The following is a 16,342-nucleotide window of genomic DNA, read 5'->3' as shown; positions in this document are numbered from 1 at the left end:
TGTGTCTGTTGGCCATTTGGATGTCTTCTTTGTTTGTTTGTTTGTTTTTAAAGATTTTATTTATTTATTTATTTGAGAGAGAGAATGAGAGAGAGCGAGCATGAGAGGGGGGAGGGTCAGAGGGAGAAGCAGACTCCCTGCTGAGCAAGGAGCCCAATGTGGGACTCCATCCCGGGACTCCAGGATCATGACCTGAGCCGAAGGCAGTCACTTAACCAACTGAGCCACCCAGGTGCCCCTGGATGTCTTCTTTGGAAAAATGTCTGTTCATGTCTTCTGCCCATTTCTTGATTGGATTATTTGTCCTTCGGGTGTTGAGTTTGATAAGTTCTTTATAGATTTTGGATACTAGCCCTTTCTCTGATATGTCATTTGCAAATATCTTCTCCCATTCTGTCGGTTGTCTTTTGGTATTGTTGACTGTTTCCTTTGCTGTGCAAAAGCTTTTTATCAAAATGCCTTGATTTTTAAAGGACAGCAGAAGCTGGAAGTTGTAACTCTGACCTTTGCCACGAGGTGTCACCAAACACCCACTGATTGTGCAAGAGCAGCTCATTCACTTGGGAAATGGATAATTGGACTTACTTTCTTCTTTCATAAAAAAAGAAAAAGTCTTTTTAAAGACTTTTAATTACGGTGTCTAAAAATGGAAAGGAACTGATGAAAGCCAACTCTATTGGTTTCTTACTTCAGACCCAGGATGGTATTCACGGATTCTGTCAGCTTCCTGAGTTGGATAAAACATTTTGCATTTGTTTGTGTATTTTTTTTTTTTCTAGAAAGTTGGTCTGTAATGGACATCAAATGATCAAACAGAATGTGTCTCACAAATTGTTAGAAATTACTAATAATTCCCCTACTTTCAGATAGGACTGCATATAACCAATTTAGTTAAGAATCTGTTATATTTTAAAAGGTTTTTGAAGAGGACTATTTCACAGCAGCAACATTCATCCGTGTTCCTCAGTTGCCATTGTCAGAGCAATCCATCCTTTTACTTAACTGATGCTCCCCACACTCCTTTTTTCAAACTTAATCAGCCTTTCAGAATGCTGACTAATCTCAGTCCTTCTAACACAGTGGTTCTCAAGGGTATTATTACTGAGAATTACATTATTATTGAGAATATCATAGTATTTTTTAAAAGATTTATTTATTTATTTTAGAAAGACAGAGAGGGAAAGAGGGAGAGAGGGCAAGGTAGAGGGAGAGAAAGTCTCAAGCAGACTCCATGCTGAGCGCGGACCCTGATGTGGGGCCCAATCCCAGGACTCTGAGATCATAACCTGAGCTGAAACCAAGAGTCGGACGCTCAACAGCCTGAGCCCCCCAGGCGTCCCGAGAATATCATATTAATGTTGTTGCTGGAGCATCAGCATCAGCACCTGTGAGTTTGTTAGAAATGCAAATTTTGGGGCAACCTAATGAATCAGAAACTTTCCACTAACTAAACATTTTGGCGTTTCTCTTCCGAGCCCTCTCTGAATTCCTACCTTTTTTTCCCCCTAATTTGAAGTCTCCAACTACACAGCTCCTCTGTGTAAGCCAGTTCTGGCCCCATCAGGGAGCCTCAGAAGATTGCCTGCCTTGAATCTGGCACCGGATTGGTTTTTACAACCACGTCGCTGTCTTGCTGGTTTATAATCTTACTGTTACCTACGATTATTCCGAGGATGTTTTTTTTTTTTCCTTCTTTTTTTTTTTTTCCCCTGACGTGCTTGTGCACAGCTGGACATTCCTCATCTGATATTTACACGAGTTTTCTTATTTTTTTTCCTGTGGTTTACGGCCTTCCTATTTTCATTCGGTTTTTTGTTTATTTCTGTAATTTCTCTAATTTACCAAGGTCACTTTGAATTCTGACCCACGCTCTGAGTTTTATTCCGTGGTGTGATTTTGCACACTAAGGATGGTGGTGTTTCTCATTCCAGGCTGTGGATGAGGGCCTAGAACTCCAGCCTCCCTAATTATTATTTTGCTTTTCCCCTGCCTGGGTGCTGCTCATGTGTTTTCTTTCATCAGGGGGGCAGGGGCGATAAAGGTGGAGCTCTGAGGAAGTGCTTTTGCTGCTTTTGGTGTCATCTGTATTTACCTCTCTCCCCTGCTTGCGCTTCTAACCAAAGAAGGATTCTACTCTTTCATATGATGGGTTGCCAAAACATCTTGTTCACTGAAATGAAAGTACTTTGTATTTTTTTAAAAATCAGCAAAATCTTTGATGTTCATGTTTCTTGCATTTATACCTTGAGTTAGACGGCATGACTTCTTCATGGGAACTTTAATTTTTCCATAAGGCATGAAAAGCTGCAGTGATTAAGGTCACACAATTCGATTTCGTGGCAGAACCTTGGATTCTGACCCCCAGCCCTGGGTACTTTTCAGAGTCCACCTTGTCAATTTGCATCCACCTCATCACCCATAATGAGTTCATTATTTTATAGGGGTTGAGCCTATATTTGCCCTAGGGCTTACTAACTGGAAAGTCCATTCGTTTTGTCTATCTACCCAAGAGTCCTACTATCAGCCATCTTAATTGCTGTGAATTCATCCTGAACACATTCACTGAGAACCTACTATGTGTCAGGGGCTTTGGAATGTACCAGCAACCATAATACTATTTGGATGTGATTGAACAATTATAAACCTTCTCACATGTGCTTGTCTCCTGTGCCCTTTGATGCATGCAGTACTGTGATGTAGGTAGGGCAGCTTGGGTTCAAGCCCACAGTCCTTGGTAGTATTTGTTCCATACTTGCATTGATGGGTTAGCTGCAGAGGTAGAAGGCTGGAGAGATTTTTCTTTTTCTTTTTTGCTTTATTAAGGTTTTCAAACAGAGCTGCTCCCCAACCATCTCATGTAGAGACTTGTTAATCTTCCTCTTAAAGGTTATTGCCAGTCTGCCTTGTTGATGCTTTTTACACTGTGTCTCATGACTGAGAAAGAAGTGGCCTAAGGGTCAGAGGGCTTCAAATAATTGATTTTCTTCTTCATAAAAGGTTAATAGTTAAAATTATATAAAAATCAAGGACTTCGGTTAATCAAGAGAATGAAAAGGCTCTCCAAGAACCTGGAGAAGGTATAAGTAACCATATAACCTTCTAGGATTAGTACCCAAAATATATAAAGAGCACAAAGCAATAAGAAAAAGACAAACGTTCCAGTATAAAAAAGGGCAAATGACAGAAAGAGGAATTTCACAGAAGAGGAAATATGAGTTCTGACATAAAAAGTTGTTTGACCTAAAAAGGAATGATGCAAATGCAATTAAGGTTGGAATGGGATGCCATTGTGTTTGTCCTGGACTGGCCAAAATTAAGAGTCTGATAATCCCAAGTGCTGACGGTTATGTGGAGTAATGGAAACTCATGACTATAGTTGGTAGGCTATAGTAAAATGGCACAAACACTTTGAAAATAATATGGCACTACCTTGCAAAGTTGACCTAGTACTATCCTATGAACAAGTAATTTTCTTTAAGGCATATACCATAGAGGAAATTTAGTATGTGTTTGTAGTAGCAAAAACTGGGAAATAGCCAGAAGTCCCTTGGTAAGAGAATAGATAAATATACTGTAGTAATTTCACACAATGAAGTGTTGAACATCAGTGAAAATGTATTCTCAAGTTTTATGTGATAATATGGAACTTGGTAAATCTTGGCACTGTAATATTGAATGGAAAAAAGCAGGTCCAAAAATATGTCATGTATTCTATTGTATAAAATTCAAAACCAAGTAAAACTCAACAATCTCTCATTTAGGAATACGAACCCATGTGAGGACGTGATTTAAAAAATGCAAGGGGTTATTTATGAGGATGAGGAGGAAGATGATGGGCTTGACGAAGAGACAGATTCGAGAGCATCACAATTGTTTTAGACCTTATGTTAGCTTATAGAGTCATATGAGTTTTTCTTATTATGATGACTCATATTTTACAAAATTCTTCTGTATGTGTTTGTACACATCATGCATGTTTAAGAAAAGTAAACTGATAATTTAATTTTCCTATTGGTCAAGGGGCAACACATGAAATGCATTTATGTAACAGCGTCTTCTTTAGTTCTTTCTGTGGTTACTGCCTAACCTAATTGTGAGTGTTTCCCGCAGTGTCCTTGGCTTTCCTGTGTGGCCTGAAGCATGCGGAGGAGAGCTGTGAAGCCTCCAGCTGCACATACGTGCAGTGTGATTTGACTGTCACTGTGGGGACAGAGACACTGCCCCAATCATGGCCTTACCTCTACATTTGTGAAGAAAGTCCCCAATGCCTCTTTGCACCAGATCATTGGACAGAGTCAGCGTCCCCCTGGTTCTCAGGCCTTTTCATCAGGTAACCCTGTCTTCTCCCTCCCTGACCTTCCCCACAAATGCATGGCCAATGGACAGATGGAACCATCAAGAACTGCAGGCTGTGTGGACATGGCCCCCAGGGCCTACCACTCTTGTTAGAGGGACCATTCCGTTGTGGATTCCAGCCAGTCTGCATATCAAAGCATCTCCTGTCTTTTCAAGTGTTCGAGAGAACATCTGAAAAATCTGCCCAGTAAACAGCTCACTTTGTTCTTGCTTAGATTTTAATATTTATCTTCCGATCCAAAGCAACATCTGGTGAATGCCAATGGGGAAAAAGATTAGACATTATGAAAAACAGAAGGCTCTTTTCCCTTTTCCTTTTTCTTTTCTTTCCAAACAGATTCACAAGTATGAAAAAAAGTCATAGAGAAATCTAGCAGATTGCACAATGTTTATTCAAAAGAAGGGGGGATGTGCAGGCAGAATTACTGTAGATCTAGGATTTAGGAGCCATAAGCTTATGAAGATTTTTTGAACTTAAAAAACAAACAAATCAATACCACCACTTTCCAGGTAAAACCCTCTTTTCTAAACACACTTAAGGAAAACGTGTGATCCTGTTGGTGACTCAGGACAGCCTTAATTTCCGCCAGCAGTTCTTTTCCCGTGCAGTGTGAAATTTTAGTGCTGAATGTCGCCCTGCACTCTTCTTTATTTCTTATCTAGATAGAGAGGTCACACCTGGTTGTTTAATGAGGGCCTATCTTCCCATTCAAAATTAAAAATAAACAAGACTCATTACCCAGAATGAAAGAGATAACCAGCACTTTTGCTGACAGTCTGACTTTTTGATGTCCCAAGACAGCCTGTGTTTTAGGACGAATCATCACCAGAGAGAGGTTTGTGTTTAGCCAGAGGAAGAGAGGAACCTCCTTGGCTGGTTGCTTTCTGGAAGGTGTGAAGAACCCTGTTTAGGTCATACAGGGAATGGGGTACTGGAGGTTGTACTCAGGCAGGACTGGACTTCAGAACTCACGAATGCTGGATACCAAGAAACACATGTCAGGTCCTAGCTCAGCTGAATATGAAGACTTCCCCAAATCCCCCCCAGCAATTCTTTGAAGTTCTTCTATGTTCTTCTTCTCTACTCAAGAAGTTGCTGAGGGAACAGCCTCAGACCCTATTAACAGTGATGCCCTTCTTATTGATATCATTTGGCAATAGGCACTGATCAACTTAAAAGTCTCCATTCCCTGTGTTCTAGTAATTTCACTTCTAGGATTTTAAGAAGGCAGTTAGAAAGATGTAATATTTTTGAAAAACTACATTTTTTGAAGTTTTAGGTATAATAACAAAAAATTTGGAATGAAGTATTTAGTATTAAAGGATGAATTTAAATACTAATATCCTAGGAAACCTTTAAAAATCATGATGTAGAATATTTAACTGAAGAGGGAAATGCTTACCATATGTTGGGAAGTAAAAAGGACAGGTCTCAAAATAGTGTATCGATTTAATCTTTTTTTAAAAAGATTATTTATTTATTTATTTATTTATTTATTTATTTATCAGAGAGAGAGCACAAGCAGGGGGAGCAACAGAGGGAGAGGGAGAGGGAGAAGCAGACTCCCCACTGAGCAAGGAGCCTGATGCGGGACTCGATCCCAGGACCCTGGGATCATGACCTGGGCTGAAGGCAGATACTTAACCAACTGATCCACCCAGGCATCCCTGTATCGATTTAATATTAATGGTGTATATAGTACATATGTTTCTATACACATATAACAGATGATCAGAAAAAAGACTAGAAAAATGTATTCTTAAATGTTAAGTGCCTACCCTAGGTGATTGGAGTATTACTTACATTTATTCATTGAGTTTTTATGAATTTTTTTCAGTGAACATATACTAATTTAATAACCAGAAAACAAACTATAATTATACAAGTAGTATTAAAAAACTATATGCCAAATGGCTTACCTTGTTTCCTCTTAAGATTATGCTTGTGAACCTGGAGAACCACTTGCCATTATCTTTGCAAGGAACTCATTTCCATTAAATGCTTTATCCTATCCACTTGCCAGCCACTACCTCTATGGATCTGATGTTATTTGGCAAAGGTAGATATATATCTGTGGCAAAAATATGCCCAGTTCATCCATCCATCCATCTATCCATCCATCCATCCATCCATCCATCCATCTGTCTATCCACCCATCCATCCGTCTATTCAGAATTTATCAAGTGTCTACTATGTTGTAGGTACTGTGCCAGGAGCTGGTAACTCAGTGAGGAACAAGATGGCAAAATCCCCACCTTTAAGGGTAGAGGAGGAAGCCAGACAATAAACAAGATCACATGTTGTGATAAGGGCTAGAATGTGATAGAAAATCATGGGGGACTACTATATACACTGTGCTCGGGGGAGGCTGCTCTGGAAGGTCTTTTGCTGAGCTAAGGAGAAGAAGAGTCATTATGGATGGTCAGGCAGTAGGGGTAGCAATGCAAAGGCCCCATCACATTTTTATGAACTGTCAGAGGCCAGAAGGGTAGGAGTAGAGTAAGAAGGAGGGAAAGTTCTCTACTTGAGCTCCGGGAGGTATTTAAGGTCTTGGAGGCCCTCGTAAGGAGTTTAGATTCTATTCTAAGGACACACTAAGTGTCTTTCCAGAGTCACACAGTCCAGCCTTGGCAGTGTCAGGACTGGAACCCAGACCCCTTGGTTGACAGTGTACTTGGCACGATGTTGTGCCTTCAGCATCAGGAATGAGAGCCTGGGCTGAAGTGTGTGGTTCAGTGAGGTTCCAGAACCACCAGAAGCAATTTCAGGCTAAGTGAGGGAGACATAAACACTGCAGATGTTTTTGATGCCTATCCTAGAGAGTGAGTGCATGATTACCTGCTTACTTTTGGATCTGATTAGACCAACTGAAAGAGCCACAGATTAGGAGTCAGGAAATTTAGGTGCTAGAAGTCTCTTTTCCACCATTTGAACCAAAAATGTTTATCACATTCCCTCAAAATAAATATTTATGTGTGTGCGTGTGTGCATGCACAACTATATTATCTACATTTGTGTATGTCTATATACACACTATTTATACTTAATTCATAGGATTATTGTGGAAGAAAACACAGAATAGTAGCTATTAGGAAACTTGTAAGTTTCATAAATGTTAGTCTATTTTGATATCTTGGTGTCTTGGCTATTTTTGATGATGGACTTTTAACGAAAAATAACCTCTAACGAGATTACCAGGGAAAATACAAAACGAAATATGATCTAAAGCTTGTAAAAAAGTCTAAGCTAACAGAAAGTGGTTTTAAGCCTTTCAGAGCAAGAAGAACATGATTATGGAAGACAGTGCATTGCCACTGACAAATGAGAGGATTGTTGGGTGACTTAACCCATTTTTCTCTAGTCTTTGCAGATGAAGAGCCTAGAGAGGGCAGAGGAAGGCTCATCAACAGGGTAGAAGCTCAAGACCAGAAAAGGTTGTACAGGAAGTTGGTCACTCCTTTCCTTGAGTTCAAGTCTATATCCCAGATCATTTATATACTGAGTACAAAATACTTGCTTGTAGGATTGAGGATCATTAGTTGCTGGTAGTGAACATGAGTGGGGGCACACCACAGATAGAGGAAATGGCCAAATACTCTTTCCCTTGCCTAAAAAGGGAAAAAGGGAATTCTGGAAATTTAGACACCTAAGCTTGTGTTATCCCTGACAAAATTCCAGAATGAATTATTAATCATATGATTTGTGAGCTTTCGGAAATAGAAGTACAGATCTTCCTTGACTTACAACGGGGTTATGACCTGATAAACCCATTGTAAGTTGAAAATGCCATAAGCTGAACATGCATTTAATATACCTAACCTACCGAACATCATAACTTAGCCTCGCCTACCTTGAACATGCTCAGAACACTTACATTAGCCTACAGTTGGGCAAAATCATCTAACATGAAGCCTATTTTATAAGAAAGTGTTGAATGTCTCATGTAATTTCTTGGCTACTGTACTGAACATGAAAAACAGAATGGTTGTATGGGGATAGAATGGCTATAAGCGTATCAGCTATTTATTTTCGTGATCGTGTGGCTGACTGGGAGCTGCAGCTGCCCAGCGTCACGAGAGAGGATTGTACCATATATCCCTAGTCAGGAAAAGATCCAAATTCAAAATTGGAAGTGTGGTTTCTACTAAGTGGGTATTGCTTTTACACTATCATAAAGTCAAAAAATCGTAAGTCAGATCATTGTAAGTCAAGGACTGTCTGTAGTTATCTGGGTACTGGTTCATAAGGAACATGATGGTGTGGTAAACCAACTTTATTTCCTTCCTGATATATTTATAAGTGATTTCTGGTGGAAAGAGAGAGAGGGAGAGAGCCTCTCAAACTATTCTAACAACTCCAACCCCCACCCCCCAGGAGTAAAAGGAAGGTTCTAGCTGCCAGCACCAACTAGCTCTAAAGTCGGGTGTTTTATTTGGAAAATCCATGTGAACTTTGCCTTCTATTCAATCATGTTTCCATATTTATCTAAATATTACATTACATTTTAATTTACAAGTTAAATTACTTTGCTTTCCTTTTCTGAAACTTTGAGTACAAGTGACACTTTAGGAGTGGACATTTTATTTATCCTGTGGCTCTGTCTACCCGCTGGATCATGGCTCAGCTAAATGGATTTGTAGTTACAAGACAGGCTCCAGGTTCAAAACGCATTTGAGCAATGGATCTATATCAGTGAGATGACATGTAATTCCCGCACTTACATTTCAACAATAATAGCGCCAACATCAGCACCACCAAAAACTGTAACTTTATTGGGCACTTACTGTGTGCCAGATTCTTTGCAAACCACTTTGTAGGCTGCATTTCACCCCACCCCCTCAACACCTATATAAAATAGGTACCCGATGATTATAACTCCATTTTATAAATGTGGAAACCAAAGCTTAGAGAGTCATGTCTTTATAACGTCCTATAGAAGGTAGATATCTGTTCGGGGATTCAAATCTAGCTGGTCTGCTTCCTAGCCAAACCTCTGCATGCTAATGCTTCTCAGAAAATCAGTTGGACAAATACAACATGGCGAAATCCTCAGGCATTGTGGCTCTGAGACTGAGTTTACCACCATCTTAATTTCAGCATGGGGCTACAAAGCAAGCACAGTGTTAGATGTCCATGGGAAGGAGGACTCAGGTAAAAGAAGAACCACAGCCCCAGGGGCCAGCTCAAGCTATGTGTGTTCAGTTCTGGGCTGCATAGTGTTAAAATATGGACAGTCTCTAGTAGGTCTAGAGCACAGTGGGTATGGAAGCCCTGACTCGGTGAATACGATGCTGGGAATATTTTACTGTGAGGAAGAGAAGACTAAGTAGGTGTGGTAGTTCTCCTTCTTGGTATTTCTAGCAAATTGCGGGAGAAACCATTTTGACATTAATTTGAGAAGAGATGCTCTAGTTCGACATGATTTATAGTTTCTCAAGCAGTGACCTTTTGTCCTTTCCGTGGCCCTTGCTGGTCTTCCCATGGGATCTGCCTTCTTCGTGCAGATGTTCAAACAGCATCTCAAAACTCGAGAGTCCTGCTCTAGGAGACAGGACCCCTGGGTTCTAATCTCGGAGCTGCTGTACTTCTGTGTTTGGCTTTATGCAAATCTCCTGATCTCTATCTCTTTATGTTACATTTTTTTGTGCCTCTATCTACTTTACTGGCCCAAATGAGATCATACGAATGAAGTTGTTGAAAAGTATGAGACATCATGCATTGTGGTTACTAATAATCTCTGAGTTAGTTGCAACAATGCCTAAAGCCAGGATTATTGTTGAATAAGTATCACACCTGTTGGGGACTACAGCCTGCAATATCCACACTTTCGCCTCCTCTAGGCAGCGTATTTTTAGACTTTCTGTAGCGCTACACTGCTGTTTGTCATTTTAAATCCAGTCTGGCTTCTCTCCTTAAAGCAAGAGGACTTTTAAAGCGAGTGGCTTGTAGCATAACTGGCACATATATCGAATCTCCTTAGTCTGGGCTGTTAAGTAAGTTTAATTAATTTACTAAGTTAATGTTCCACTGCTAGCAACAGAATCTCATTGCCATCAGCTGGGGAGAGGGAATTGAAAGCCTAAATGAGCTCATTTTTTCACAGTTGGAATTAGGGACCAGTTAGCCAGTTGTGTGTGTTTTCCAATTTCTCCATCTGCCCTGGGGGGATTCAGGCAATTCACTCCCCCAACACTAAGTGTGAGTAAGAACAGAAAGAGGGAAGGGGGAAAGAAAAAAAAAAAAAAAAAACAACACCTCTGCCCAACATTTGCTTCCATTTTTGGAACTGGAAGTATTGTGTGCACATTGCTTGTTAAGTTGTGCTTTGGAAAAGCTTTTGCTAATGTTCCTAATAGATTCGGAAAAGAGAAAGGCCTCAGTGAAAGATGTTTACCGTGTGCATTTTCATTGCAGCGTGTGCAGATAAAAGGAAAACAAACAATAAAAGAATGGAAACAAAATTACAGAAATTTGCAAAATTTGACAAATGGTGGCCTGTAGTTGCCACAAGCTAATGGCTTGCAATGATTAATAAGAGTAAAAATAATTGCATTTCATTAAGATTGATGACACCCCATTTAACCTCCCCTCTCGTTTCAGCCCTAAAGTGGAAAGAGATGAAGTTCTCATCTATAATAGCTCTTGTAACATCGCCATGGAAACTGAGGCAAAGATGGAGTGTGAGACGCCTAATCAGCCAATTACCGCCAAGATTACTGAGATACGGAAGAGCCGGGGCCAGAACACTCAGGTATAATCAAATCTTTTTTACAGACTGATTCAAACAGCTCAAATTAAATTTGTAATATTGTGTACATTAAAAAAACAATTTAGCCCAAATGGCAGCGATATATAATATTAAATGCTCTCAAACTTTGGGAAGCTGGTCTAATGCACAACATCTGAATTCATAGTTAACTATGGTTAATCATATATTTTCTCAAAAACAAATGAGTGCTGCCTGGGCTCTTTTAAAGCAAATTCTGAACAGATAATCTCCTCGGTGTTTTGTCCTGCTCTCCGCATGCATGTTTGAAAGGGGCTCTCTGTGGTTTATTTCTTCACGAAATAAATGGGCCTCAATTTAACTAGGCCCTTCTGGAAGGTTTCAAAAATCACTCAGCCATCCTCAGGTGGTGGGACAGTGATGTCTGCTGGTCCATCTGGCTCATCTGTTCTGTGGAGGGCATAGTGGAAGCTTTGGCTTTTGAGGGCATTACGTGAAAATCAGAACTGTAAAGCACTGCTGGGACTCTTCACCTTAATTTATCCATTTTGACGTCATCTAAACCACTCTTCCCAGTGGCTCCCCGAAGAATGTGCTCTTCAAAGTCCCCCCTGAGAGATTCCACAGCCTCCCCAGGGAATTTTCGAGAATCGAAATCAGAGGCTGAGGGCTCTTTGGAAGTATATCAGATAATCTTTTACAACTCTCTGGGCTTCTCGTGATACACAGATAAAAAATAATATTTATTGAGCACCTACTCCCTTAGGTGCCTTTTTCATTATGAAAGCCATTCTTAGTTTTCCTCTTTTTGTCTCCTTTATTTGTAACAAACATTTACGGCGTGCCCATCATGTGCCACACACTACCCGAGATTCTCCAGTGAATGTTGCTTCATTCAGTCAAACCTTCCCAATACCAAACTATACTTCCTGGGTGGGTAGGCGTGGTTTTCCTTCTTTCTTTCTTTCTTTCTTTTTTTTTTTTTTGAATAATTTCAGACTAGTGTCAAAATGTATGCAATTACAAATAATATAACTTTTTTGTTCTTCCTTAACTCTTCCCTGTCTGCCTCCTGCCCACCGCCCCCGGGGCCTCCCTAACCTCACCTCCCCAGGCTCCTCACACCCCTTCACCTTCCCTTCAGGGAAGACTGCACCAGCCTGTCACTTCTGGCTTCCTTGTGTCCCCTGAATATGCCTTTTCCTTTCAGTCCATTGCCCATTTTATCATCTCCGGGACTACAGTCCTCGGATCATAGACTCCCCCCTCGCTCCCATGCCCCTTTCTTGCAGTTGGCTCTCCGTGACGTCTCAAATGCTGATCACGGGGCCGCGGGTCTGCTGAGCTGCATTGTGTATCAGTGTTGTACTGTGGAACGAGAGCTGTGGGACACCGAGCAATCTCTACATCTTCCTGGGCCACAGTCTCTGTCTGGGCAATGATGTGAGTTGTTGGGATGCTCATGGGAGCGATGCCAGTGAAAAGAAAGGAGAGACAGGTTGCACGGTGCTGAAGAGAGGGCTGTGGAGCTAGACTGTGGGGACTTGAACCTATCACTTGCTACCTGGCGGGCTTCAGATAAGTTACTTAACCCCTCTGTGCTTCAGTTTTCTCATCTGTAAAGTGGGGATAATAATAGTACCCATCTGATAGGATTGGTTGGATGTTGGTGTCCTGACATGTGAGCCGCTGCATCTGCCCCTCCCGCTGAGCGGATGCCCACAGTTAGCCATCCCTAGCAGTGTTCGTCCAGTAGCAGTAGTGCTAGGAAATGGTATGGCATGATTTCTCGGGGGCGCTTGCGCTTCGACCACATTGTTTTGCTTCTTAGATTTCATTTAAAATTTCATCATCTCAAAGAATAATTTTGAATTTTTTTTCCCCAGAGGCTTAATTGCCTGTCTTCTTTAAATATTTGTGCAGCATGTATTTATTGAGTTGCAGCCATTGTCAAGCTTCTCTGCCATGCTCTGAAGGAGATTAAAAAAAAAGGAACATGGAGGGGCGCCTGGGTGGCTCAGTCGTTAAGCGTCTGCCTTCGGCTCGGGTCATGATCCCAGGGTCCTGGGATCGAGCCCCGCATTGGGCTCCCTGCTCGGCGGGAAGCCTGCTTCTCCCTCTCCCACTCCCCCTGCTCGTGTTCCCTCTCTCGCTGTGTCTCTCTCTGGCAAATAAATAAATAAAATCTTTAAAAAAAAAAAGTAACGTGGAAAGAGACCCCTTTAGGGGATAATAAGGAAGAGAGACCATATAGGAAGTAGGTAAGGTTTGAAGAAGGACACATAGAGTCAATTCATCACAGCTGGAGGAGAGGTTGTACACCCTCTAGACAAGCCCCTTCATTCAAGAGCTGAGTTAACTGAGGTCCTTAAAGAGAGGTGACCTGACAAAGGTCACACACCTAGTAATTTGGCATGATAGCCTGTGTGACCATCAATCACTATGGGGGAAGTAAGCCATTCAATCTTTAGGAACCAGAAGGGCATGTCTGTCAAAATCTACTAGGCCAGTGCCAGTGTCTAGGAGACCCCAGTCCTGGGATGTCTGGTTACCCTATGGATGTTGGGATGTCTGGCTTCCCAGCTCAGATGTGGGGGTGACCTGTCATTTGTGTTGGCATACACAATTGCCTTATCTGGACATGGATCTGGGGAAAACCAGTGCTGACAGGTGCTTAACCAGGGCTAGAATTCAGGTCTCCAGCTCTAAGTACTAGGTGAGAACCTTGGAACACACGTTCCATAGAATGTTAATAAATATTTTGTGATAAAAGTGTTCCAAGGTCAAATGCATTTGTGAAAAGCTAAACAAAGTTATATATATATATGTGTGTGTATATATATATATATATATATATTTTTTTTTTTTAACCAAAGGACATTTGAGAACATTCCACATGTAAGAACATAATGGGAATTTCCAAGAGAGAGCTTTTGTGTGGAGTATTATCCAAACTTGTTTGTTCATGGAACACTTTATTTTCACAATTGAGGTTCATATCTGTCCTGCTGTTCTCACTTTAGGAAATGTTGCTCATGCCATGCTCTTCCCCTACCATCAAGTATGGGATCAGAAGTGGGAAAGATTACTTCCAGATGGGGCAGCCATTTAGGTCGGCTGAAGTAGGTGGCATTTGTATCTTGCCTTCAAGAATGGGCAGGGTTTAGGCATTCGGGGTTGCGGAGAAAAGGTGTTTCTGGTGGAGGAACCACTATGGACAAGTCACTGAGGCAAGAGCCCATGGGAATAGTGAAAAGAACATGATGTGTGTGAAGGGGACTAGTGAGTTCTAGGTTTGGGAAGGTAGGATGGGCTGGGGGTGGCAGGTTAAGGGTTTGGCCCTTGAATTCATCAGGTGACAGATCATCTTCAAGGAGGCCCCGCAGGATCACAGGTGTGCTTCAGTCACATTGATTGGTTGCTGGGTGTGGGATGCCCTGGGGAATCTAGGGGAGGCAGGATAGAGATAATTGAACTAGGGAAGTGATGGAGAGAATGGAGAGGACGAACACACACAGTAAACCGCACTTGATAATTTGTGTTAGTCAAAGTGTTCAAAGATATGGAAAATCAAATGGGGCAGGTAGAAAATGACATGCTGACTTTCCAAAATGATCTTTGCAAACTTTTGAACTCTCTCTCTCTCTATATATATATAGATAGATAGATATAGATATAGATATAGATAGATATATCTCTCTCCATGCTCATGACTCCCAAATTGTAATCTCCATCCCAGGAGCTCTTCTGAACTTTAAATTCCCGAACCTTAAGGCCTACTGATATCTTCATTTGGATATGGAAGTGGCATCTCTCTGGAAGGGCGGAGGGGCAGGAGCACATGACTCCTGATCGCTGCTGCTTGTTCCCGCTATCCCCCATCCCCCACCGTCCTGGACCGAGCTGGTGTCAGCTCTGTCTTTTCAGTTGCTCAGGCCATGGAGGTATCCTTGATCCTCTGAATTCTCTGTCAAATCCATCAGGAAATTATGTTGGCTGTGCCTTTGTAGCAAGTTAGCCATCATCATCACTATCACATTTTGCTGAGTGTTACAAGGCTCACCTAATTAGGGTCCCCCTGCTTCTACCCTTGCCTCCCTTCGATCTCTATTAATGGGGCCCTAATGATCATTTCAAAATATCTCAGATGATTTCACTCTTCTCAAAAACTTTCCAGTGACTCCCAGATTCTCTTGCAATTAAAAGTCAAGTCCTGACATTGACCTAATGGGCCATTCTCTGCACCAACCCCCTCCTCCAATTCCTCTCTGCCTTCACCACTGATTTTTGTCACCTTTGTCTGCTCTCACCACTGATTTTTGTCACCTTTGTCTGCTCTGTTCCAAGCCACTGGCTCCTTGCAGTTTCTGGACCATGCCAGGCTTGCTTCCACACTGAAACCTTTGCATTTACTGTTCCTTCTGCTTGAATACTCTTCCTCCTCCTCTTTTTAAGTACCACCTTTCACTTTTAACTTTTTGCTGAGGAGTTACTTCCTCATTGAGGTCGACACTTACCATTCTATTTAAAACTGCAACCCAGGGCTGCTCACCCCATATATCATGCTTGCAATTGCCCTTACTCTGTTCTGTTTTCCCATAGTCCTTACCACCTGCCAATATACTATGCAAGTTACTAATTTATTATGTTTATTATTTAGTGTCTGGCTTTTCTTGCTTAGAATATGACCTCCAAGAAGGCAGAAATGTTTGCCTACTCTGTTCACTGGTATATCCCAAGTAGCTCGAACAGAAACTGAATGAACTGTACTAATGAACAATATAGAAATGCAAATGAGGATAGTTAAAAGAAGCCAAATCACATGTTGCTTCTCTAATCCTATCCTCTGAAGATTATATCTGAAAGGAAACACACACAAACACATACACCACAGGTATACACACATACATTTGCACACAAACATGTTATTGTGTTATTTGTATTATTCTTCAACTTGTATTTTTTAAAAAAATCTAATGGCACTGTAGTATATAAGCTCCTTGAATAGGAGAACTTTATCACTGCTGTTTCCAAATGCCTAGAACTCTGCCTAGTACGCAGCAGATCTCATTAACAATTATGGAATGGATGAATAGATTTATAAATGAATGAATACATCATGGTCTTCTTTTCATTTTAGCTCAGGTACATTCTTCTTTTTTTCAGAAGACATTGATTACGACTACTATGTATCACTGTGATACACTGAAACAAGAGAAAGTATATTAGAACGAAGAATCTGAAAGAATGGGTGCTAT

At 41.2% G+C, this 16,342-nt stretch overlaps 1 protein-coding gene across 1 annotated transcript in view; it reads left to right on the top strand.

Moving 5' to 3' along the window:
- The window catches only part of PKHD1 (PKHD1 ciliary IPT domain containing fibrocystin/polyductin), a 321,184-nt gene that overhangs the window by 73,864 nt on the left and 230,978 nt on the right, over nucleotides 1-16,342 (top strand). The window contains exons 34-35 of the mRNA XM_081828411.1: nucleotides 4,111-4,330; nucleotides 10,958-11,108. Coding sequence (XP_081684537.1) covers nucleotides 4,111-4,330; nucleotides 10,958-11,108 — 371 coding nt within the window. The remainder of the gene's footprint in view (nucleotides 1-4,110; nucleotides 4,331-10,957; nucleotides 11,109-16,342) is intronic.

Source organism: Leptonychotes weddellii, chromosome 8 (assembly GCF_054177405.1).
Source record: "Leptonychotes weddellii isolate Sample4059 chromosome 8, ASM5417740v2, whole genome shotgun sequence".
NCBI classification, from domain to species: Eukaryota; Metazoa; Chordata; class Mammalia; order Carnivora; family Phocidae; genus Leptonychotes; species Leptonychotes weddellii.
Note: the sequence above shows the minus strand (reverse complement) of the source record. Positions and strands in the feature narration are given on the sequence as shown.